Source organism: Vipera ursinii (assembly GCF_947247035.1).
Source record: "Vipera ursinii genome assembly, chromosome: 3".
Lineage (NCBI taxonomy): Eukaryota > Metazoa > Chordata > Lepidosauria > Squamata > Viperidae > Vipera > Vipera ursinii.
This window is the reverse complement of record NC_139516.1, coordinates 190,201,159-190,224,702: the sequence shown is the minus strand read 5'-3', so window position 1 is coordinate 190,224,702 and position 23,544 is coordinate 190,201,159. Positions and strand designations below refer to the sequence as shown.

General features: G+C 40.0%; 1 protein-coding gene across 5 annotated transcripts in view; it reads left to right on the top strand.

The window, feature by feature from the left end:
* The window catches only part of RNF19A (ring finger protein 19A, RBR E3 ubiquitin protein ligase), a 46,629-nt gene that overhangs the window by 21,695 nt on the left and 1,390 nt on the right, over positions 1–23,544 (top strand). For 4 of the 5 annotated variants that reach the window (XM_083360799.1, XM_083360802.1, XM_083360801.1 and 1 more), the window contains 7 exons: positions 1,665–1,809; positions 3,181–3,343; positions 6,490–6,604; positions 9,686–9,847; positions 11,039–11,249; positions 13,994–14,137; positions 14,699–16,797. In XM_083360799.1, the coding sequence (XP_083216925.1) occupies positions 1,665–1,809; positions 3,181–3,343; positions 6,490–6,604; positions 9,686–9,847; positions 11,039–11,249; positions 13,994–14,137; positions 14,699–15,389 (1,631 nt within the window). In that variant the 3' untranslated portion in view covers positions 15,390–16,797. Of the gene's footprint in view, positions 1–1,664; positions 1,810–3,180; positions 3,344–6,489; positions 6,605–9,685; positions 9,848–11,038; positions 11,250–13,993; positions 14,138–14,698; positions 16,798–23,544 lie in introns of those variants that run through there. The other variant, XM_083360803.1, reaches the window with a different exon arrangement.

Here is a 23,544-nt window from a genome sequence, read left to right as displayed (position 1 = left end):
ATTCTTTCAATCTAAATGTTAGAAATATTTTTATATTATATCTTGAGTTGCTAGATTACTCATCAGTTACTGACCCTGAAAAAAGGAAGATGTAAATCTTTTCTTCCGTATGTTGATATTAATGCAAAATTGTACAGTTATGTAGAATGTACTGAAATAATGTGCTGCTAGTATTTGGCATGGTGGATATAATTAGCTTATGCAGTTGGTGAAAAGATCTGACTGCTGATAGAACTCCTGGTCTGAAATGTCTAGTAACAGACCACACACTGGCTGATTTCAGATGTTAGGATAAAACACATGGTTTGCTTAGTTTTGGCTTATCGTGTTGCATAAATCCAGCATGAAGGTTTATAAAACATACTTTCTGATTCAGAACAAGCTTGCAAAGTTTATGTTAGCTCCCAGGCACCCCTAGGTTTTGCACAGCATAATAGTAATCATATTCAACAGGTGAGGCAAGACGAAGATTCTACTGGAGGAAATGTTTTCAGCCTTAAAATGTGTGGCTGAATTATCTGGAAGGCTTAAGGCATTGGCTTTGTCCACTAAACTCTGCCAGAAGCTGAAAAGAAAACCATTTTATAGTGGAGGGATATGAATATCAGGCCTTTTTTCCCCTCCCCCCCCACTCTTCATTTATTATGTGAATCTAAAAAATTATGGTTTCTTAATGCCCAAATTTAAGTTTTGTTATGGGGGAGTGAGTTGTTTAAACTATAAGAATAAGAAGGAATTTTAAGAGATAGAGCCTATTATAGCTGAGATAAGGAACCACTAGACACACATACTTCTAATCTAGTCCCTTGATCTGTTTATAAGGTAAAGGTAAAGGTTCCCCTGCACATGCGTGCTAGTTGTTTCCGACTCTAGGGGCCGGTGCTCATCTCCGTTTCAAAGCCGAACAGCCAGCGCTTGTCCGAGGACGTCTCCGTGGTCATGTGGCCTGCATGACTAGACGCCAAAGGCGCACGGAACGCTGTTACCTTCCCACCGGAGTGGTCCCTATTTTTCTACTTGCATTTTTACATGCTTTCGAACTGCTAGGTTGGCAGAAGCTGGGACAAGTAACAGGTGCTCACTCTGTTACGCGGCACTCGGGATTCGACCTGCCAAACTGCCGACCTTCTGATCGACAAGCTCAGTGTCCTAACCCACTGAGCATACTCCCACTTAAAACATGAAAAGAGGGAGTAGTTACTTTGTATATAACTCAGCAGAAGTTCTCTATGAAGAAAAGGAAATAAGACATTAAGAGAATCTTTTGTCTATGAATGAGTGAAAGATGGGAAATAACCTGAACTGAAACTCCCTTCTAAAATCGCTATTAATTGATGTTATCTGGCCTGACTGAAATAGAATGAGAAGCATTTTTTACTGTTTTTAAAGAGGGTTTTTTTCATGCTTGCACTATCACCTTTGTAACTTTTATGCTTTTACATTGGATATTGAAAAATCTCATCAGAGTAATTTTGCATTAAATGATTATTATTTTAAAGCAGAATAATTTGTAAAGTTCTGTGTAATGTTTACATTTGTTTTATTTATGTACACTTAATTACCTTTCTGTACTGGGTCTTTCTTGGTTTTGTTGAATCTCTGATGAGATATTTTTTCAGTTTTTATTTTTCTAGGGAGTAATATTGCTATTGTATTTTAAACAGCTGATGACATAAAGCCATGCCCCCGCTGTGCTGCTTATATAATAAAGATGAATGATGGAAGTTGCAATCACATGACCTGTGCTGTCTGTGGTTGTGAATTCTGTTGGTTATGCATGAAGGAGATCTCAGACTTGCATTACTTAAGGTATATATGGGAAAGAATTCTTTTTTCTGGTAACAGAAGTTTAACATGCTTTTTATTCCAATTTGTAATAGAAGCTACGCTAGGCTAATTCAAAACTGCTATTTTTTTGAAGTTAGATAAAATATTTATTTAGAAAACTTTTATGGCTGCCCATTTAATACATAACTCGAGGCAGCTAACAACCAATTTACAGCTTCTCTCCCATAGCAACTCTAATACCAAAGTTAAAATAATTCAGTACAAAAAAATTAATAGAGGCAACATATTTATTTAAAATATTTGTACAATTGTCCATTTTATATCAGGCTGACAGAAATATATATGTAATATTGGGTTCTTCTAATATCCTGTCCCTAATGCCTGGAGAGAAAGCCAGGTTTTAGCAGCTTGCAAGAAGGTGCAAAAGGCCAAGGCCTCTTAAGTCTCTTAAATCTGTTTTGCATAGGCATTTAGTAAAATGAAGCATGGTGGTTTTTGAGGATTTTGTGTGTATTAAAGTGCTGTATAGTATGATGAGCAAATGCAGAAAGGCCCATCTATTTATAGCAGAACATACGCAAATAACTTCCTGCAGGGGAATACGGTACGTCACAATACTTTCCCTTCAAATTCCTGTTCTGCATGTTCAGAGAAATCTTTTGCAAATTAGTCATTCTTCCTGTTAACAGACTATGGCAATGTTGAGGTCATGGGGTAGAGCTAGTTTGGTCTAATGGTTGGGGCAGTGGGCTAGAAACTGAGGATATGACCTCTATTTCTATCTTAGGCACAAAGCCAGCGGGATGACCTTGAGCCAGTCATTCATTCTCAGCCCTAAGAAGAAGGCAATGGCAAATCACATCCAGAAATTGTACCTAAAAACCCCTGCAAGATCTAGTCTACGCAATTGCCAGGAGTAAACACTGACTCAGGGCCATTCTCCCCACCCTATCTCATCCCTCAAGAAGCAGTATTAGAAATTTTGAGAATTGGTTGAGAACATGCCACTTGTTTATTGGTTAAATTTTAGACGAATCCAATCTTAACTAACTATCCAGATTTAAAGAGATTTTTATTTAGGTTGCAAACCAGCCTGCCTAATATTGGGCGAGAGTTTTGAAAATTGCAATCCCTGTGTCTTTGGGCACCAGAGAGAGGAAGGCCAATGTGACTTAAAAAAATCTACCTTTGGGCTGAATTTTGGAAATGGGTGTAGCTGACAAAAAAATATGATTTGATGTCCCTATTTTAAAATGCTGTTTTCTGAGAACTTACGTATCGAGATGATATTGGATATTCATATGTTAGCATGTGGGTTAGTAATAGTCTAAGTTAAAGGGTTTGATTACGTACGATTGTTCACTGGTTAATCTTATATTGGAAAATTCTCAGTCCATCAGGCTGTACATTCTGGGGGAAAAAACCATGGAGTCGGAAGAAGAAAATTCTTTGGCAACTTGGGACACTTGTAGGTGCACCTGTAGGAATTGCCTTAATAGCAGGCATTGCTATTCCAGCAATGATTATTGGAATTCCTGTGTATGTGGGACGTAAGGTAAGAACCGAATTGATTTTGAAATTTGCATATTTTTCAATGGGACTTGAACAGGAAAGGAAAAGAAATCCAAATCAGATTTTTTTACATTGCTTTGTTTACTCATTCTGTTTAATTATACCAATTGGATCTTTAAATTCATTAATTTAAAATGGCAAGTAAATAGATAAAGATAATATTGATCGCTCCTGTATATCATTTCTTCTACCAGCTATTATCCGTATATACTTGAGTATAAGCCGACTCAAGTATAAGCCGAGACCCCTAATTTCACCCCCAAAAACTGGAAAAAGTTATTGACTCGAGTATAAGCCGAGGCTGGGAAATGCAGCAGCTGGAGACTGGATCCCCTGAAAGACGTCTCTGCTGAGATGAGAGAACGGGGTGGCAAGCCGCCGAGAGAATGGGGCGGTGGAGTGCTCCGCCGAGAGAATGGGGCAGCTTGCTGTTCTCTCGGTGCAGCACGGCAGAGGCTGGATCTCGCGAAAGAAGTCTCCGCTGAGCGAGAGAATGAGGCGTCTCAGCGCCCATTTTCTCGGTGAAGACTTCTTTCGGGGGATGCAGCCTCTGCTGCCCCTTTCTCTCAGCTGCCAGGGCAGCTGAGAGAAAGGGGCGGCAGAAGCTGCATCCCCCGAAAGAAGTCTTCACCGAGAAAATCTCAGCGCCCATTTTCTCGGCGAAGACTTCTTTCGGGGGATGCAGCTTCTGCCGCCCCTTTCTCTCAGCTGCCCAGTGGAACTGCTTGCCACCAGAAATCAAGAGTGCTCCATCACTGGAGGTTTTTAAGAAGAGACTGGACATTCACCTGTCTGAGATGGTATCGGTCAGTGGTGGCGAAACTTTTAAAGACCGAGTGCCCAAACCGCAAGCCAAAACCCACTTGTTTATCACAAAGTGCCAAGGCAGCATCGGCATTCTGGTGCCCTCGGGGGAGGGGACAGGGAGGCGCCTCTGAGTGCCGCCTCTGGCACGAAAAAAAAGGGGGAGCAAAAAATGGGCCACCGTACCGCAAGGCACAAAAACGCCAACCTCCGCGCCGCAGGGTGCAGATACAAGGCACTGCACCACGTGAGAACGGGGCTGGGCTAGTGAGTATCACGTAGGCACTAGCCCTGCCCCCTTTGCAGCATGTGCCTGCTCGTGGCCCCGTGCGCGCATGCACGCATGTAAAATGCTTCCCCCTCCCTTTTCTTCCAGTCCACCAACCGACAAGGACCTGCTGCTGGCAGCGGTGGTGGTGCACGTGCCAACAGAGAGGGCTCTGAGTGCCACCTCTGGCAGGCGTGCCATAGGTTCACCACCACTGGTATAGGTCCTCCTGCTTGAGCAAGGGGCTGGACTAGAAGACCTCCAAGGTCCCTTCCAGCTCTATTCTATTCTATTCTATTCTATTCTATTCTATTCTATTCTATTCTATTCACTTTCTATATTTCTATTCTATTCTATTCCATTCCATTCACTTTCTATATTTCTCTTCTCTTCTCTTCTCTTCTCTTCTCTTCTCTTCTCTTCTCTTCTCTTCTCTTCTCTTCTCTTCTCTTCTCTTCTATTCTATTCTATTCTATTCTTATTACCATTCTCTATTCTATTCTATTCTATTCTATTCTATTCTATTCTATTCTATTCTATTCTATTCTCTTTCTATATTTCTATTCTATTCTATTCTATTCTATTCTATTCTATTCTATTCTATTCTATTCTATTCTATTCTATTCTATTCCATTCACTTTCTATATTTCTATTCTATTCTATTCTATTCTATTCTATTCTATTCTATTCTATTCCATTCCATTCACTTTCTATATTTCTATTCTATTCTATTCCATTCACTTTCTATATTTCTATTCTATTCTATTCTATTCTATTCACTTTCTATATTTCTATTCTATTCTATTCTATTCTATTCTATTCTATTCTATTCTATTCTATTCTTATTACCATTCTCTATTCTATTCTATTCTATTCTATTCACTTTCTATATTTCTATTCTATTCTATTCTATTCTATTCTATTCTATTCCATTCACTTTCTATATTTCTATTCTATTCTATTCTATTCTATTCTATTCTATTCTATTCTATTCTATTCTATTCTATTCTATTCACTTTCTATATTTCTATTCTATTCTGTTCTGTTCTGTTCTACGTTCTGTTCCATTCCATTCCATATTTTCTATTCCATTCTGTTCCACTGTCAGAGCCCATCGGAGGCAACCCAATCAGCCCAAACAGGAGTTACACTAAGGCTACGCAGCCTCTCCTCTCAACCTGAACCCCTCCTTACCTTTCCTTTTATCTGCATCCTATTTTTAACTGCCGGCTCTGCCCTGCCCTATTTTGTCCTTGAGCACTCGTGAGCTCATCAAGAACAGAAGGTAACCGTGGGGGGAAAGGCAGGGCAAGATCTGCAAGATCTGCCCAGCTGAGAGAAGGGGGTGACAGAGGCTGGATCCCCCGAAACAAGTCTCCGCTGAGACGACAGAACGAGGCGTTGGAGCGCTCCACGAAGTATGGGGCGGGGAAGCTTGCCGCCCATTCTCTCAGCGGCGAAGACTTGTTTCGGGGGATCCAGCCTCTGTCGCCCCCTTCTCTCAGCTGCCCAGCTGAGAGAAGGGGGTGACAGAGGCTGGATCCCCCGAAACAAGTCTCCGCTGAGACGACAGAACGAGGCGTTGGAGCGCTCCGCGAAGTATGGGGCGGGGAAGCTTGCCACCCATTTTCTCGGCGAAGACTTCTTTCGGGGGATGCAGCCTCTGCCGCCCCCTTCTCTCAGCTGCCCAGGCAGCTGAGAGAAGGGGGTGACAGAGGCTGCATCCCCCGAAAGAAGTCTTCGCCGAGAAAATGGGTGGCAAGCTTCCCCGCCCCATTCTCTCAGCGGAGGCTTGCAGAGGTGGCGGCGGAGCTGTGCGCGCAGCTCTCCAAACCGCCGCAGCCCGTTTGGAGAGCTGCTGCCTTCGTCCATGTTTGATGAAAGCAGCAGCTCTCCAAACTGGGGGGTGGAAGTTCTTTTTTTTTGTTCACTGGAGTATAAGCCGAAGTGGATTTTTCAGCCCAAAAAGTGGGCTGAAAAATTCGGCTTATACTCAAGTATATACGGTAAATGGAATTTGCTCTAAAATATCTTCATTTTTCCTCTTTCTCATAAAGATTCATAATCGCTACGAAGGCAAAGACATGTCAAAGCATAAGAGGAACTTAGCCATTGCAGGTGGTGTAACCTTATCTGTAATTGTTTCACCAGTTGTAGCTGCAGTCACTGTGGGTAAGTATAGTTTCTGAAAAGTCTAGCAATAGCAATGCTTATATACTTACACACCGCTTAACAGTGCTTTACAGCCCTCTCTAAGCGGTTTACGGAGTCAGCGTATTGCCCCCAACAATCTGGGTCCTCATTTTACCAACCTCGGAAGGATGGAAGGCTGAGTCAACCTTGAGCTAGTGAGAATCGAACTGCCAAACTGCCGTCAGTCCTCAGTCAGCAGAATTAGCCTGCAATACTGCATTCTAACTACTGCATCACCACAAAACCATTATATTTTACTAAAAAATTACTGATAACAATATTAGTGATGAATAATTCAGGACTACCAGTGACACTATTTTTTAAAGTTTTTGTTTGAATAGTTTAAAAAATGCAATTCTTCCTCCAAAGTTTGCTTGTTTATTTCATGATATTTGCCAATCACCACTATCAACTGAGTGGCTAAGCAACCAGCAATAAATACCAGAGCAAAAGCAGCAGCAACATCCTAACTATGGTCCCTAAGCATTAATAAGAACAAAAGACAAAGTAGAATAAAATGGTCTAAAGTACTTTGCAGAATGTAAGGGCTGAAAAACCCAGTTATGGCTGTGCAGAGGGAACATGTTCCAAGGGCTGGTAGATCCAGATCCCATTAACTTCACATTGGTGGTGGACATTTAACAGAGTTTCCCCAGAAGTTCAGACCAGACAGGCAGAATTCATTTTAGAAGATAATGTCTAGTTGTAACCCAGTGCTCTGCTATGTAGGGCTAAAAGTTACCCCATAATAGCAGGGTTGTTTTACTAGCATTCTGGCTTCTGTATTATATGCACTTCTAAAGGTAGCTTTAGTAGTCCACCTGAATGGTGACTGGATTGTGAATTATCATTGGCAAGTCTTCTTGCTCTAGGTAGGGACATCTTAAGCAATAGCTGCAAGTCCAAGAAAACCCCAGACGTGGATCAGTTCTTTCAAGGGAAGCATTAATCTTTCAAGAATAACTGCCAGTACCAAAATTTTCAGGTGCCCCACAGGACTGACTCACAGGAACTCCATGTTACTGGTTCGCCTCATCCTAACAGTCTCTAATTATTGATTTAGGATTTCTGTGGCATCTCCATCTGCATACTAATTTTGCCTCACACAAAATGGATGAATGACCTGTTTTAGTAGTTTCATACAGATGTTAAATGATTTGATTCTTCCCCACGACTACCATTTGAAACTGTCCACGTTGATAGGAGTGGAACCACAAAAAAGTAGTACTCAACTCTTACAGGTGACCGAGAAGGAAACTAAATAGTACTGAATACTGCTAAAGAATCTTTTAGGAACGTGGAGGAAGGGAGCATCCCTCACCAAGGTCCTAACATGCTGTGACTTGATACCATTTCTGTCTCATGCTTTGGACCTGAACCTGCCTGGAATAAATCTGTTTCCCCTAGAATCTTTTGTAATTGATTTCCCCATCAACAATGCAAAGCCGCCTTCAGGAAACAGTGCTACCAGCCAGTATAATATGTAAGAAGCATTACCTATCTCTTGAATCTGGCAAATCCAGAATCTTCTTGAGGGAGACGTCTAGAAGTGCTTGGCAGCTTGAAGAAGCCAGGAGGGCCATAGATATTTCAGGACCCACTCTACAGGAAACCTTTCCACTTAATCATGTTCCACAAGATCACATCCTAAGGAATTACTTTGCTCGTCTTAGAGGACTCTCTGCCCAATGGGATCAAAATCAGAGAGGGTATAAGCTACTTCATCTGCAAGGAAACCTGTAAATCCATCCCAGGAGCCTTCAGGCATTTTGCTCCACCCATTCTTCCCAAGAAGGATCTGTGTAATTATGAATAAAATTGCTTAGCAAGAATTTATAAACACACTAAATATAGAAAAGAATCAATGCTTGCCTCTGTCATCGCTGTCTAGGCAGTGCTTAACTGCTTCCACTTTAGATTGTGTGCAGTTGTTCTAGGTGACTTTTCAATCACTTTATTTCCCTCAGCAAACCATTAAAGTAAGGAACTGCTTGAGATGTAAAACTGAAGATACAAGTTCAAACTACCGATGTGCGTATCTCTACATTCTAGAAATGACCAGGCATAAGATAGAACTACCCACCAAATTGTCAGGGAGATAATAAGTGCCCTTTGGAAAGTTTCTGGATCCATTAGTTGCCTGTGTTGGATCATTCTCATAAACCCATTGCCTTTGTTGTGATTGACCACGATGTGATCTGACCATGGTAAAGGGACAGATTTTCAGTGTCTTCCATCTTATCTGCTCCAAAGTAAAAAAAAAAAAAAGCATTCCCCCACCCCCACGGAAGCTATGAATTCTAAAACTGCCCTAGTTTCCCATGTTTAGGTCACCTAAAAGCCTTGGGAGGCTTCCAACATCACTCCAAGATGGTATTTATAACCAGCCCTAGCTTATCTCTGCAACTATGTTTCATGCATGGTTGCTTATAACCAGTCACAATCCTCCATCTAGAATTCACTGGAAGTTCGGTTACCAATAAATTTAAATAAAATTTTCTCCAACCTCAGCATTGTGACTGAGACCCAGGAGAGCACATTGCTGGTTCCCAACTCTGCCCAACCAGGTCTCGCTATCACCATATTATGGCTGGATGAGATCTTACTTTGCATAGATCCAGCATTGATCAACAGCAGTCTAAGACCTAGAAGCCTCCCAGAGCTCAGGTTTGGGGTAACTGGTTTAGAAGGTGGGTGTGTAACTTTGGTAGAATCCTCTCTGGAAAACTAGAGTCTGTGTAGTGTTTAAATCTATATTCTTATTAATGTAAACTAAAAGTCTTGATCCATGGATAAAAGACTGTGAATGCAGACCTTATTGCGTTTGAAATGAATAGAGAACCAGAAGACGTCAGTGTAAATATGAATTCTTGAGACCAGGATAAATTTACAGAATTGGGTTGATTATCTTTTTGTAACCGTGATGAAAATTAAATTTCTTTGATAAGAATTACCTTTTTGTTCTATTGTTCTATCTTTGCTAAACTGGCAGTTAAGAAATACAATCACTAAAAATAGACAGTTGTGCTAATCACAATATTACACTTTGTTTCCCTGTAGGCATAGGAGTCCCTATTATGCTGGCCTATGTGTATGGAGTAGTTCCCATTTCTCTCTGTCGAAGTGGAGGTTGTGGAGTATCAGCTGGCAATGGGAAGGGTGTCAGAATAGAATTTGATGATGAAAATGATATAACTGTGAGTGGAACAAATGCAGCAGTAGGTAAGAAAGAAGACCTTTATTTAGTTATCACATTCGTCTGGCTCGCTCTATCTACAAAAGCATTTTGGAGTGTGTAGAGACCTTTTCGGAGAGATGTAGAAAACATTTCGAACTGAAAATAATTCAGTCTTAAAATAGCTTTTTGATATCATAGGAAGCATTCTTGTGCTCTTGTTATCCTACCAAAAAAGAGCACACCTTGAAATGAGGAGTTTCAGATTTGAAATATTTTGCATATTTATGTTTTTGATAGTTGCTGCGCTAGAATTAGCCAGTTTCAGGCTTCCATAGAGCATAATTCACAGATAGCCATGTTGTTTTGTGTGTGTGTGTGTATGTGTGTGTGTGTGTGTGTGTGTGTGTGTGTGTATGTGTATACCCACATACACACACAGCTCAAAATATATTTGAATGTAAATGTGCATATTTGAAAAATATATTCACTGTTATTCACAGATAGTCAATATCCAGAGTTTTTTTTTATTTGCAGTGTGTGCTGTGTTTTATAGTGATTTGCATAATCCTACACTTCCAAGAAAAAAAAACCAGTTAGTAGCAGCCTTAAAAGATACCTTCCTTTATTGATGGTATCTTAAGCTTTCCTGGTATTAATTTATCAGGAAAGTTAATAGATAAAATCATTTTCTAGATACTATTTCTTCTCTTAATGTTCTAATGCCATTGATTCAATATTACTGTCATTTGCCATGCTGTGATTTTGTTTTTGTAACTTTTGATTGAAAGTGGGGGATAAAATAACGTTAACTAGTGAAATGTTACTTTCCTGACAGAAAATAGAATTGACCCAAATTGTAATCTAGTTTTAGAGAACAACTTTATTATTTCCCAGTAGCAATTCTGGAATAACAATAGAATTAGAAAATGTTAAGGATCATTATGTTGCAGTTGGCATTCTTCTTGTTCAAGAGAAAATCCGATTCTATTTGGGAAATTATTTTATACAATTTCCTCATTATACTAGCTTAGGCCTACAATCAAAAGATGACAGCATTTTTTCTTTCTGTCATAATTGTATCAATCCAAGACCAACATCCCATCAATTCTTCAACAATTGAAAAACTACAGTTTTTATTACTATAGCTTCCATAAAAGCAAAGCTTTCTATAATGTGAAACTTTAGTAAATGATAAATCCTTAGTGACTTCCATTACCTCTCCTTTTCCATTTTAGACACTACATCAGTAGCAGAGGCACGTCACAATCCTAGTATAGGGGAAGAAAGTGTTGGATTGACTGGAAGCCTAAGTGCAAGTGGTAGCCATATGGACAGAATAGGAGCCATTCGAGACAATCTGAGTGAAACAGCCAGCACCATGGCCTTGGCTGGAGCTAGCATAACAGGAAGTCTTTCAGGAAGTGCAATGGTCAACTGCTACAACCGGTAAGATAATGCATTCCAGGTATTAAACTCTAATTGACTATTTGATGCATAAGCTGTAATTAACAATGGAATAATAAGTATATATTTTAGCCAGTTGTGGTAAATTCTAATATCTGTCTTTTGACCGTTTGTGGGTCTGAAAACAGTGATTAAATTGAATTGGACTAAAGGAGAACTCCAATTCCAATGATGGCAATCTGTGTGGAGGGATAGGAATTCTAGCATATTTGGTTTTTATATTTAGTATTGGATTATGGTTTAGGATAAAACATTCTTGCATGAAAATGGGATTGTTGTAAATATGCTACTACACTAGAAGTTAACTGCTTATATTATTTAGAAGGAAATAATTTAATCCTGGCTATTTCTCATATGTAATTTTTTGAGGATTTATTACTATACTTTTTAAAGGGGTATTTCACTTAATTTGCTGTGAGAATTATTTCCTTCACTGGGTGGCTGGTAAACATTTAAAAGATTTCAATATGATATGAAAAATGCAAGTTAGTGAAATTTCCGGTGGCTCCGCGGCGACGGAGGGAGCCTTCCCGGGCTGCCCGCGGCTCAGCTGGTGTTTTTTCGCCCGAAACAGCGCCGATCAGCTGTTCGGGCGAATCTGAAGCCCCCTCCTCGGGAGAAGAGGAGGGGGTGAGCCCCCAGGTGGGGGTTGAGTTCTCCGGGGCCGCCTGAGCTTGGAGCTTGGGCGGCTGAAGGATTGAACTCCCCCGTAGCCTGGGCTGCTCCCAGCTGGCTAGCGTCTCTGCTCCGGACTTCATGGAGCAGAGCCAGGCGTCTGCGACCATCCCTGCTTGAAGGAGAGACTATGAAAGGGAAAGAGCAGGCAGAGCAGTACAAGAGGGAAAGATGAAGAGATGAAGAAGATTTTATTTTACTCTCAAGCTTGATGGACTTTGCTTAAAACTTAAAGTGAAAGTGCGTCACAATTGTAAGTAAAAGATGGCGGCTAAACCTCCCCCTAGAACTTTTCGGAGTGCTGGAAATTCTCCGGTGCAACAACAATCATTGCTGCAGGCGTTGCATTCTCCTGATGTATTGACATCGAAGGATCTTGAAAAACATACCCAGTTAATTTTGGAGTCAATGGGTGTTAAATTTCTACAGATGGAGGAGAAATTGGAGAAATTGGAGCAGAGAATGGAAAAAAGGATGGAACAGAAACTTAGAGAAATGAAGGTAGACATTTTGTCCTCAGTGCAAAAAGTTGCTAAATGTGTGGAGGTGCTGGATGATCAAGTGCAAGATTTGATTCAAAAGAATGCATTATTAGAAGCAAAAGTATTGGAAATTGAAGATCTAAAAGACAAAATCGACAGTGAACAGAGCTTGGCCCAATTTTACCAGATGCAGTTTGCTGTGAGAATTAGAGGCCTAAAAGAGAATATTAAGGAAGATTTAAAGCAGCTGGTTTCTGAGGCTTTTGAGGGAGTATTGAACCATCCAGCATCTGAATTAAAACAAGGTATGGACAAAGTGTTTCGTGTGAATTCGTGGATTGCTAAACAGAGAAAGTTGCCTAGAGATGTGGTGGTTTATTTTGTAAAAAGGGAAATTAGAGATGAAGTTATACAAGCTGCCTACGATACTAAAGTTGTGATTGCTGGTCAACAAGTTTTGGTTCTAAAAGAAATTCCTCCAAAGATTTTAAAGAGAAGGAAGGATTTTATATTTCTTGTGCAAGAGCTCAAGCAAAGAGATATAAGGTTCAGATGGGAGATCCCAGCTGGGTTGAGCTTCATGTATGATGGCAAAAGGTACTGTTTGAGTAATGTGAAGCAAGCGCATGATTTTTATAATAATGTCTTGAAAGTAACCCCATCAACACTTCTGGAAGCTGCAGAGGGATCTGGAGAAGGAGAACATCAAGAGGATGAAGATGCACAGATAGACGAGAAGGGTACAGGAGGAGTTCAAGCTGCAACTCTTTTGGATGATCTTAGAGAACAGAGAGTGACGCGTGCTGCCTTAAAACGCTCAAAAAAGGAAAAAAAATAAGACCAGTAGAAATCTATGGAACTTCCACAAAATATTTATAGTTAAGTGGTAGTTGTGTTTTTTAAAAAAAAAAAAAAAAAAAAGTTTTGGGATGCTATGTATGGTAATAGATTTTTTTTTTTTAATTTGGAATTAATGGACAACTTACTACAGAGGAAGAGGAAGAAAGTTTTGTGGGTTAATGTGGGTTAATTTGTGTAAGAACTATCTATGAGAATATGTTAAGGTAATAGTGAATTGTGGAAGAACATAGATGGGAATGATGCTAGTTTTCTTTTATTTTAGTTTTTTTATATATATTTAGTATTATTAAGGATTGGTTTACTATATACAAGCTAGAGAGTGATGGATTTTAGAGTTTATAATTGTTAGTATATGATTGTTTATGATTGCCTTTTAGATATATACCTTGTATTTTGCTCTGGGAAGTCGGGGGGGGGGGAGGGGGGAGGAGGGGAAGTGGAGGGGGGGAGGTAGGGGAGGGAGGAGGGGGAGGGGGAGGGGGGGAGATAGGGGGGAGGTAGGGAGGGGAGGAGGGAGGGGGAAGGGGGGTTTTTTTAAAGGAAAATTGTATTTTATAAAACTTTTCAATAAAAAAAAAAAAAAAGAAAAATGCAAGTTAGTTATTGAGCTAATACTACTTTTCATTTTTGATGTCTGCCATGCCCACAGTAAAAAAATGACAATAAAGGTTTATCTTATCTTTATCTTAATCTTAAATTTTCACCAAGGTTGGAAGTCCAAGCAGATGTGCAGAAGGAAAGATGCAGTTTGAGTGGCGAATCTGGCACTGTTAGTTTAGGAACAGCGAGTGACAATGCCAGCACCAAAGCAATGGCTGGGTCCATTATAAATTCATATGTCCCATTGGACAGGTAAGTTTGAACTATGTTGGTAAAATCAGTATTTATATGCTGTGTAAGAAATTTCTGGTATGATTATAATTGATTATTTACTGTCAAGTTGATGTTGACTCTTAAATGACCATAGATATTGGTAAAAGCAATAAATAACTATGTCAAGTGCAGAGTATATTTTGGTTTTTAATTTAACTTAATTGATGAGCTTCTGTCATCCATTTATCTAGGAAGGCATTTTGTCTAATAGCATGCAGAAGTTCAGGCATCTTGGATCATATTGTATGAAATTTCAGCTCTGTCAACTTCTGAAGTCAAATCATGATTTGAAAGTCAAAATTTGCCTTGAAGTCTGGTCAGATCTATAATATAGCATCCCCATATCATTGCAGATTAGTTTCTGAAAAAGAAGTATTAAAAGTAGTATTGATGAATACTTAGCAAGATATGGCATCTTTTTTCAAACTTTGGATTAATTGTTGCACATATGTTTTAAAATGCTGTTTATAACTGAATTTAACTATGAGTTGGGACATGTTCTACCTTAAAACAGAACTGTTATCCTTTTTTCTTACTTAGAGATGGTAGCAGCATGGAGGTACAAGTAGACATTGAATCAAAGCCTGCAAAATTCAGACACAACAGTGGGAGCAGCAGCGTGGATGAAGGTTGTGCTGCAGGCCGCGGTAACACTTGTAGCTCTTCCGCCTGCTTGTCTGATAACAAATCAAGTGTTCCCAAGTGGTCCAAAGAATCATCAGCAGGGAAGAAATGCAAAGGTAAACTCAGAAAAAAGAATAGCATGAAGATAAATGAAACGAGAGAGGACATGGATGCTCAGTTGTTGGAGCAGCAAAGCACCAACTCCAGTGAATTTGACTCTCCCTCTCTCAGTGATAGTGTCCCATCTGTAGCTGACTCTCACTCAAGTCATTTTTCTGAGTTTAGTTGTTCTGATCTGGAGAGTATGAAAACCTCGTGCAGCCACGGTTCCAGCGATTATCACAGCCGCTTTAATACCGTGAGCATTCTGCCAGAGGTTGAAAATGACCACCTAGAAAACTCTCCTCAGCAGGGGAGCAGTTTGCTGTTTACACCAATTCCTCCATACTCAGAGGTTCCCCAGCTGAGTTATATTGCTGAAGAATGCACCTGCAAGGGGACTTCCAATAGTGCAGGGGTGAATCATGGTGAAACACTGAAAGAAAGAAACAACAACCATTCACCCCAGGTTGTGGAGTTAAGCACTTCAGTTCAGACTGAGATTTAAACCTGTTATGTGCTGCAGAAATGTATTTACCACTAAAGAGCCTTGCCAGGCCACTTTAAGAAGCGAGGCCTCAGCGTAACATACATTTGGATATATGTCTCTATTAAGGCTTGCGTGGCACTTTGTGAAGTGACATGAAGATTATAACAAGTGCATTACAATAAAACATTATATTGATGTTTTGTATTTTTGCCATAACTTTGCTGAAAGTCTGTATTTGGTGAACTTGAATGGGAAAAATTGGCCACTTGTAGGCTTCATATAAAACCTCAGTATGGATTTCAGGTATACAGCACAAAAACCAATCTCTGTCAAAATGAGTTGCTGTAACCATACCAAAAAATACATTCTGATAATTTTGTGTGGAGAAGAATATCATTATGTTAAGTAATGTTGAAACACATTCTTTAAGCAAGGTTATGACATATAGCATAACTTTAAATTAAAAAGAAATTGGTACTTGATATACAATAGGTAGCAAAGTGACGTCTCCTTATCAGAAAGTGGGGGTAATTTAATTATATTTGCAATTGACAGCAAAATAAAAGGTTTACGATATAAGGTGTATAACGTTTTTGTACAATGTAAGAGCAATTAATTTGTTATCATGGTAGAGAACCTGATATAGTCACCTTCACCAGGGGACTTCAGTTATGCTGTTTAATTCTTGGTGCCTTTGAAAAAAGACTGGGTTTATAAGTGCCTGGTCTCATGATTTCACTGCTAAGTTTTCTAGAATGTTGTCAGTTGCCACCTTCTTGGAACCTGGAGGAAAACTGCAGCGAATCAACTAACTGTGGTAGATTAATAGGATTCATAATACTGAAGTATTAGCCTACCAAAGATTCACTCAGGCTTTTAGCAGATAACTTTTCTGACATCATTTTGCAAATCACATGCACAGAAAAAAAAGCACAGTGCAGAGCTTGCACATCTTTGAAAATGGGCTCTAAAAATGGCTGGCTTGCAGCAAGGGGTGGGCCACATGTCCTGCTTATGGTTCAGCTGCACATGAGTTGAAGCTCACTTAAGCGCCTGCACTGTTAAATGTTTGCCACACAAGTCATAATGATGTATGCTCTCTTCCCCTCCTACAAGAGAGAGAGAAAATGATTTGGATTTTGGCACAGAAGCCTTCAGTAATTTGGTTTTGTGTGTCTATGTGTGAATGAGGCATTTTTTTGTAAGTATTGCCATTATGGTGCTACTGAAAATTTACGAGAAGAAGGTTGTTATGGGCCACAGCCATCTTCTCTGGCTTCCTCGATTATTTTCTTTAATCAGCTTATAACACTAGAGTCAGATACATTATTTGGTAATGCTTGTTATGATATTTGTATATTTGCTATTTTTTGTTTGCTCAGTGGAGTGTGTAAACTACATACCTGAAATAAATGTCTGAGTACTATTTTATTGTCTTCTCTCCTTAGAACAAAGGGCTTTTTACAATGCACGGAACACTTGTAGACTTTGATGTTATGTTGCATTGTTCTGAATTATATTCTCTCCTCCAGACATCTTTCACATCTACTTTATTGGTGTCAGAAGAGCAGAACCTCTCTATAAGAATCAGGTTTCGTATTGGGGAAGGATTGTTCAGCATACATAAGCTTTCCAAAGTGAAAGAGCCCAGATTCCAGTTCTTTCCCGTTAAAATTGTCCACTGTTAGTGTTATGAAGATGCCTTGTTAGATGTAATAAAAGATCACTACCCAGTTTGCCAAACTGAATTGATGAGTGCATATACTTGTTACAAAGTATATTCTCATAAGACGTGGAATTAATTGGATCCAGACTTGCCATTCTATGTACATCACCACCCTTTTCTTTGTGCAATTGAATTGAAATTTGGCTGCAGGGAGAAGACGATTTTCACTAGTTGCCCGTATTTCCAGATCCATTCTGTTGTAAAAGGTCCGCCAGTCTTATTTTATCTTACGTCTTATATTTGGTTGTCTTGATTTGGAAAGTAATATTTTTTCAAAAGTTTCTTTGCTGTGTTAAAAAGTTAAGAAAAAGTAGAGCAAAATTTCAGCTTGTGTCATACCAGCTGAACATATAAAGTGGTTAAAAAACACATTTTAAATGTATTTTACTTTTAAAAAGTTGCTAACTACAATAAATCTGGGCCAAAATACTATTCTGTACTAGTTTCCGGTCATAGGATAAATGATATTTTATAATATGTAAATTATAAATTATCAATAATATATTTTAATATTATAAAATGCTAACTTCTTAAATATCCCTATCTAAACACATTTCAGAAACAACATTAGAATGAACAATATATTTTGCATCTTAATATACTAGGTTGCTGTCACATGTAATTTTATGCAAGTTTCATTTACAATTCAGACTTAATTATGATTTCTCTGCAACATCTCCCATATCCAAAGAAATAAATGAATTACCGTATTTTTAGGACCATAAGACGCACCTGACCATAAGACGCACCCAGTTTTTAGAGCAGGAAAACAAGAAAAAAATATTCTGAACCAAATGGTACCAGTATACTAAAACAGGGCTTTTCAACCTTTTCATCCATTGTACCACTTTTAGGACAAGGCAATGTCACCCAGCAACGTGTCAAAAACTTGACGCCCCCCCTAAAAAAGGAAAAAATGATAAAGTACAGGTAGTCCTCGACTTACAATGATTCATTTAATGACCGTTCAAAGTTACGACACTGAAAAAAGTGACTTATGACCATTTTTCACACTTATGATCGTTGCAGCATCCCCAGGGTCATGTGATTTACATTCTGATGCTTGGCAATCGATTCATATTTATGATGGTCACATTGTTCCAGGGTCATGTGATTGCCTTTTGCAACCTTCTGACAAGCAAAGTTAGTGGGGAAACCAGATTCACTTAACAATCATGTTACTAATTTAATTTCTCTCTCTCCTTCTCTTTCTCTCCCTCTCTCCCCCTCCCTCTTTCTTTCTCCTCTCCTTCTTTCTCTCTTTCCCTTTCCTTTCCCTATTTTTCTCTTTCCCTCTATTTCTTCCTCTTTCTCTCTCTCCCTGTTTCCCTCCCTTTCTTTCTCCTTCTCCCTCTCTATTTTTCTCTTTCCCTCTATTTCTCCCTCTTCCTCTATTTCCCTCCCTCTTTCTTTCTCCTTGTCTCTCTCTCCCTTTCTTTTTCTCCCTCTTTCTCTCCCTCTATTTCCCTCCCTTTCTCCTTCTCTTTCTCCCTCTTTCTCTCCCTCTTTTTCTCTTTCCCTCTATTTCTCCCTCTTCCTCTATTTCCCTCTTTCTTTCTCCTTGTCTCTCTCTCCCTTTCTTTCCCTCTTTCCCTCTCCTTCTTTCTCTCTCTCCCTCTATTTCCCTCTCTTTCTTTCTGCTTCTCTCTCTCCCTCTTTCTCTCCCTCTCTATTTTTCTCTTTCCCTCTATTTTTCCCTCTTCCTCTGTTTCCCTCCCTTTCTTTCTCCTTCTCTCCCTCTTTCTCTCTATTTTTCTCTTTCTCCCTCCCTCTCCCATTGTCCCTTCCTTCTTTCCTTCCTTCCATCTTTCTTCCTTTCCTCCCTCTTTGTCCTTCCCTCTCCGCGTTAGAGCAGTACCTACGGAGGCAGCCCTGCGGCCCGGCTTTCTCTTGCAGAAGGCAGGCTGAAACGGAGCAAGGAATGCGAATCGGCCGATCTCGTGCTTCTGCATTCTCCTCCGCTCGGTTTCAGCTTCTCTTGCTACAAGAGAAAGCAGGCTGAAACAAAGCAAGGGAGATTCCCTCGCTCCGTTTCAGCCTGCTTTCTCTTGTAGCAAGAAAAGCTGAAACCGAGCGGAGGAGAATGCAGGAGCGCGAGATTGGCCGATTCGCATTCCTTGCTCCGTTTCAGCCTGCCTTCTGCAAGAGAAATCCGGGCCACAGGGAGATTGCAGGAGCCAATTGCAATCTCCCTTGCTTTCATTTGCGGAGGTTGGGGCTGGCCATACAGATCACCTTCGGACCATAAGACGCACCCTTGTTTTCCCCCCCACTTTGGGGGGAAAAAGTGCGTCTTATGGTCCGAAAAATACGGTAAGTATTGAGAATTAAGAGCTATTTCAACAAGAAATCAAAGTAAGTTCCAGCTGTCTGTACAACATCCTCTAATTTGCATATGGAACTAATTCATGCAACTAATTTAAATCAAATTAAACAGCAAAAACAATAGTTACAGGAAGTACCATTGGAATCACTAAAGGATGGATCTGGAAGACAGGTATTAAAAATCCTTCTAAGAAGGAAAGTCCCTTATATTCATGAATACTGAGTTAGGACAAGATAGTCCTCATTTAGTGATCACAGTTGGGATTGGAATCTTAAATGAAGTGGGAGCGAAGTGAAACTGCATTTGTGGTTATGATCTTACTTCAGTTTTCCTTGCTTTACAGACCTGCAAAAGTTGTAAACATGAGGACTGATAGCAAAATTACTTTTTCATCACTGCTACAACTGAATAGTTGCTAAATGAGGCAGTTGCTCAATGACGATTACTTGTTTAAATTTAATTTATAAAAATTAAAGCAAAACATCAGAAAAATGAAAAAATAATATATAAAAATAAAACAGAAAGATTGAATAATGTGGATTTTTAATGTTCGCATTGATGAATTCTCTCTCCTGCAGGATCAGACTAATAGGTCTATCATTCAGTGATCAGAATGGTAGATCATGGTAAGTTCTTCTACTGTTTTCAATCACCAAAGATGGAATTGTCAGGAAAGGAATGTTCTGCAATAGCATCCCTAGAGAGGGCCAGTAGAGATTAATGATGCATCTGTAGCAGATTCCAAAGCACAAAACTTTCTAAGAAATCTTACAATAAAAGGCAGATTTGCCTGCTTCCAAATTTCTAGGGAAATCAGGAAGCTCCAGCTGAATATATGACTCCCCCAATCCATCTAGTTGGCTGACAATCTAAATCTGAGTGTCAATGCTGGAAACATTGACATGTTTTTGCACTGACAATATAAGAGGCAGCCTTTTGCTTTAACTGTTTCGCTTAGAATCACTAAAGCGCAGGAGGGATTCAACCCGGATGTTTTGAGAAGATAAGGGATAGTGCGCTTCAGAAGGGAAGTGAAACTTCGTGTGTTAAACTAATTGGTGAATGTGATTCATGACGTCTAATTAAGGGAGGGAATTCTGTATGATATGATGTGTTAAGGGGAGGAGAATTCAGATTCTGGCATCCATGAGTCCCGATGCTTCGTTCTCATTATTATAGACTTTTAGAAAAAACAATGCCTGAATGCTGTTTGAACTGTCTCATTAATCGGAACCATGACACTGAGATTTTAGATAAGAAAATACAATTGCAGCTTGCCATACCACTTTGCAGTCCCTACTACTATTATGGCTGTGGCCAACTTTGTACCAAGCCTATTAGTTGATTTAATACATATTTGCAGATGATACCACTCTAATGGCAGAAAGTGAAGAGGAACTAAAGAGCCTCTTGTTACGAGTGAAGAAGGAGAGTGCAAAAGTTGGGCTGAAACTAAACATTAAGAAAACCAAGATCATGGAATCCAGCCCTCGATTCCTAGCAAATAAATGGGGAAGAAATGGAGGTAGTGACAGATTTTATTTTCCTGGGCTCCAAGATCACTGCAGATGGGGACTGCAGCCAAGAAATTAAAAGATGCTTGCTCCTGGGGAGGAAAGCAATGGCAAATCTAGACAGCACACTAAAAAGCAGAGACATCACCCTGTCAACAAAAGTGCGTATAATCAAGGCTATGGTCTTCCCAGTTGCAATGTATGGCAGTGAAAGTTGGACCATAAGAAAGGCTAAGCGCCAAAGAATTGAGGCCTTTGAACTATGGTGCTGGAGAAGACTCCTGCGAGTCCCTTGGACTGCAAGGTGATCAAACCGGTCAGTCCTAGAGGAGATCAACCCTGACTGCTCTTTAGAAGGCCAGATCCTGAAGTTGAAACTCAAATTCTTTGGTCACCTAATGAGAAGAAAGGACTCACTGGAGAAGAGCCTAATGCTGGGAAAGGTTGAGGGCAAGAGAAGTAGGCGATGACAGAGAATGAGGTGGCTGGATGGAGTCACTGAAGCAGTAGGCGTGAGCCTAAATGGACTCTAGAAGATGGTAGAGGCCAGGAAGGCCTGGAGGAACATTGTCCATGGGGTCGCGATGGATCGGACACGGCTTTGCAACTAACAACAACAATACATATTTATAAATTATTTGGATGAAGGGTTAAAAAGTATAGTCACATTTGCAGATGACACAAAAATATAGATACCAAACCCCTCAGAGGAAACTCAAAAGGACTTTGACAAGCTGGAACAATGGGTAGAATCTAGCAAGATGAATTTCAACGGGCAAACAAAAAATCTTGTGTTTGAAGAAAAAAAAATCAAAAGACAAGAATGGAATGGATTGGCAGAAACCATACCAGGCAGCAGTTTACAGTATGCCGCAAGGGATCTTGGTGTCCTGGTGGATCACAAGCTGAACATGAGCCAATAGAATGATGCAGTTTCCTGAAAGGGAAATGAAATCCAAGCCTGCATAGAGTTTAATATAAAGATCAAAAGAAACCATTGCTCCTTTCAATTTGTATTACTCCCTGCTTAAAATAGTGACCGGTTTAGAACACTGAAATTCAGAATGCACATTAACAAACTAGAACATGTTTGAATGACAACCAATCAGATTTTGTATGGACGTAAAGTTTTTTAAATGAATGATGGAATAGAATTTCTGGAAGGTGGTAGGCTGTTTCACTGGAAGCTTTGAATGGAGGATGGATGATCTTTCTTGGGCATGCTGTAGTAGTGGATTCCTACACAGGGAAGGACTTTGGACTCAATAATCTCCAAGATTCCTTCCAAATATTCTAGTACTAGTACAGTGACTGATGTGAAGGTGCCGGTTGTGTGATCATCACCTGTAAATGGATTTTCCTCTTGGTCTAAGCGTCATGAAAATTAGGCTTCTGATGTCTCTTGTGATTCTTTCCTTTGTTTTCCCATTGAATACAAAGGCTGAGAATGAAAAGGATTGCAGGTAGGCACAGGTAGCAAAAGGGCCGGATCCACTTGAGCTTCTGCACACAGCCTCCTTGCCTTTCTTCCTGTATGCTCTGGAACAGCTGTTGCTCCCTGTTAATTGGTTATACTGCTACTGTTGAAACTGCCTTACTTGTGGAGAAAGATGAAGGTGAAATTTCCCATGTCTTGTGTGAGTAGATGTGCCCAACAGGAACTTATTTCATGAAAGCCATCAAGCTGGATTGTGTCTACACTCCAAAGGGCTCTCACCATCCCTGATATTCAGCAATTCTAGTATTGCCATTCTAGTAAGAAGAAGAGGGAGGATCCAACTCATATCCTTGCCACTCCTATGCTGTCTTGTTAACCTCTGCAAGGAATCCTGTTGTAAGATGGTTGCCATTATTGATACGAACCAAAGTGTAAGGGTCTCCTCTATTGATGTTGCCCAATGTTCATATTTGCTGGAAAGCCACTGCAGTTGATACCAGCTGGTACATTGACCATTGTTTTGCTTTGGTGTCTGGAAACAGTTGCTGGATTGGTCAACTGGGGCTGTTCTGTTTCGGTCCCTCTTGCATGCCACTTGCCACACCTTTTAGGTGCTTGGAATTGACAGAGTCTGTTGTCTGCATTCCTGGTGATTTTTGTAGTGCTGGTTCTTTGACATTTATGTTTTGGCACATCTCCCACACACTTTGCAACTTGCCTGCCTGGGCTTGCCCACATGGCTTCTGTAACTTTTCTGGCTGCCAGAATATCCATCTTCTGGATATGTACTTGAAACTCCTTGGCCACAGTTCTTTCTTTTTTCCTGGTCCTCAAAGTAGAGCCAAGAAATAAACTGTTGCTCCTTTTAGGAGGCAGAAATAGATAAGGGGCAGAAAATAACACACAATTCAACTAGAAAAGATGCCATTAATGCTTTTCCATTGGCTCCTTTTGGTGACCAAGAATTGTTTGGCTACTAAGGCTTAGCATGCAATTAGACCAGTGTTTTTCAACCACTGTTCCGCGGCACACTAGTGTGCCGCGAGATGTTGCCTGGTGTGCCGTGGGGAAAATTGAAAAGTAATTATAAAATACTTTCTTTGTGTTTATTTGATTCCTATTCAAGAGAATTACTTTATATATAGTCAATATAGGCACAGAGTTAATTT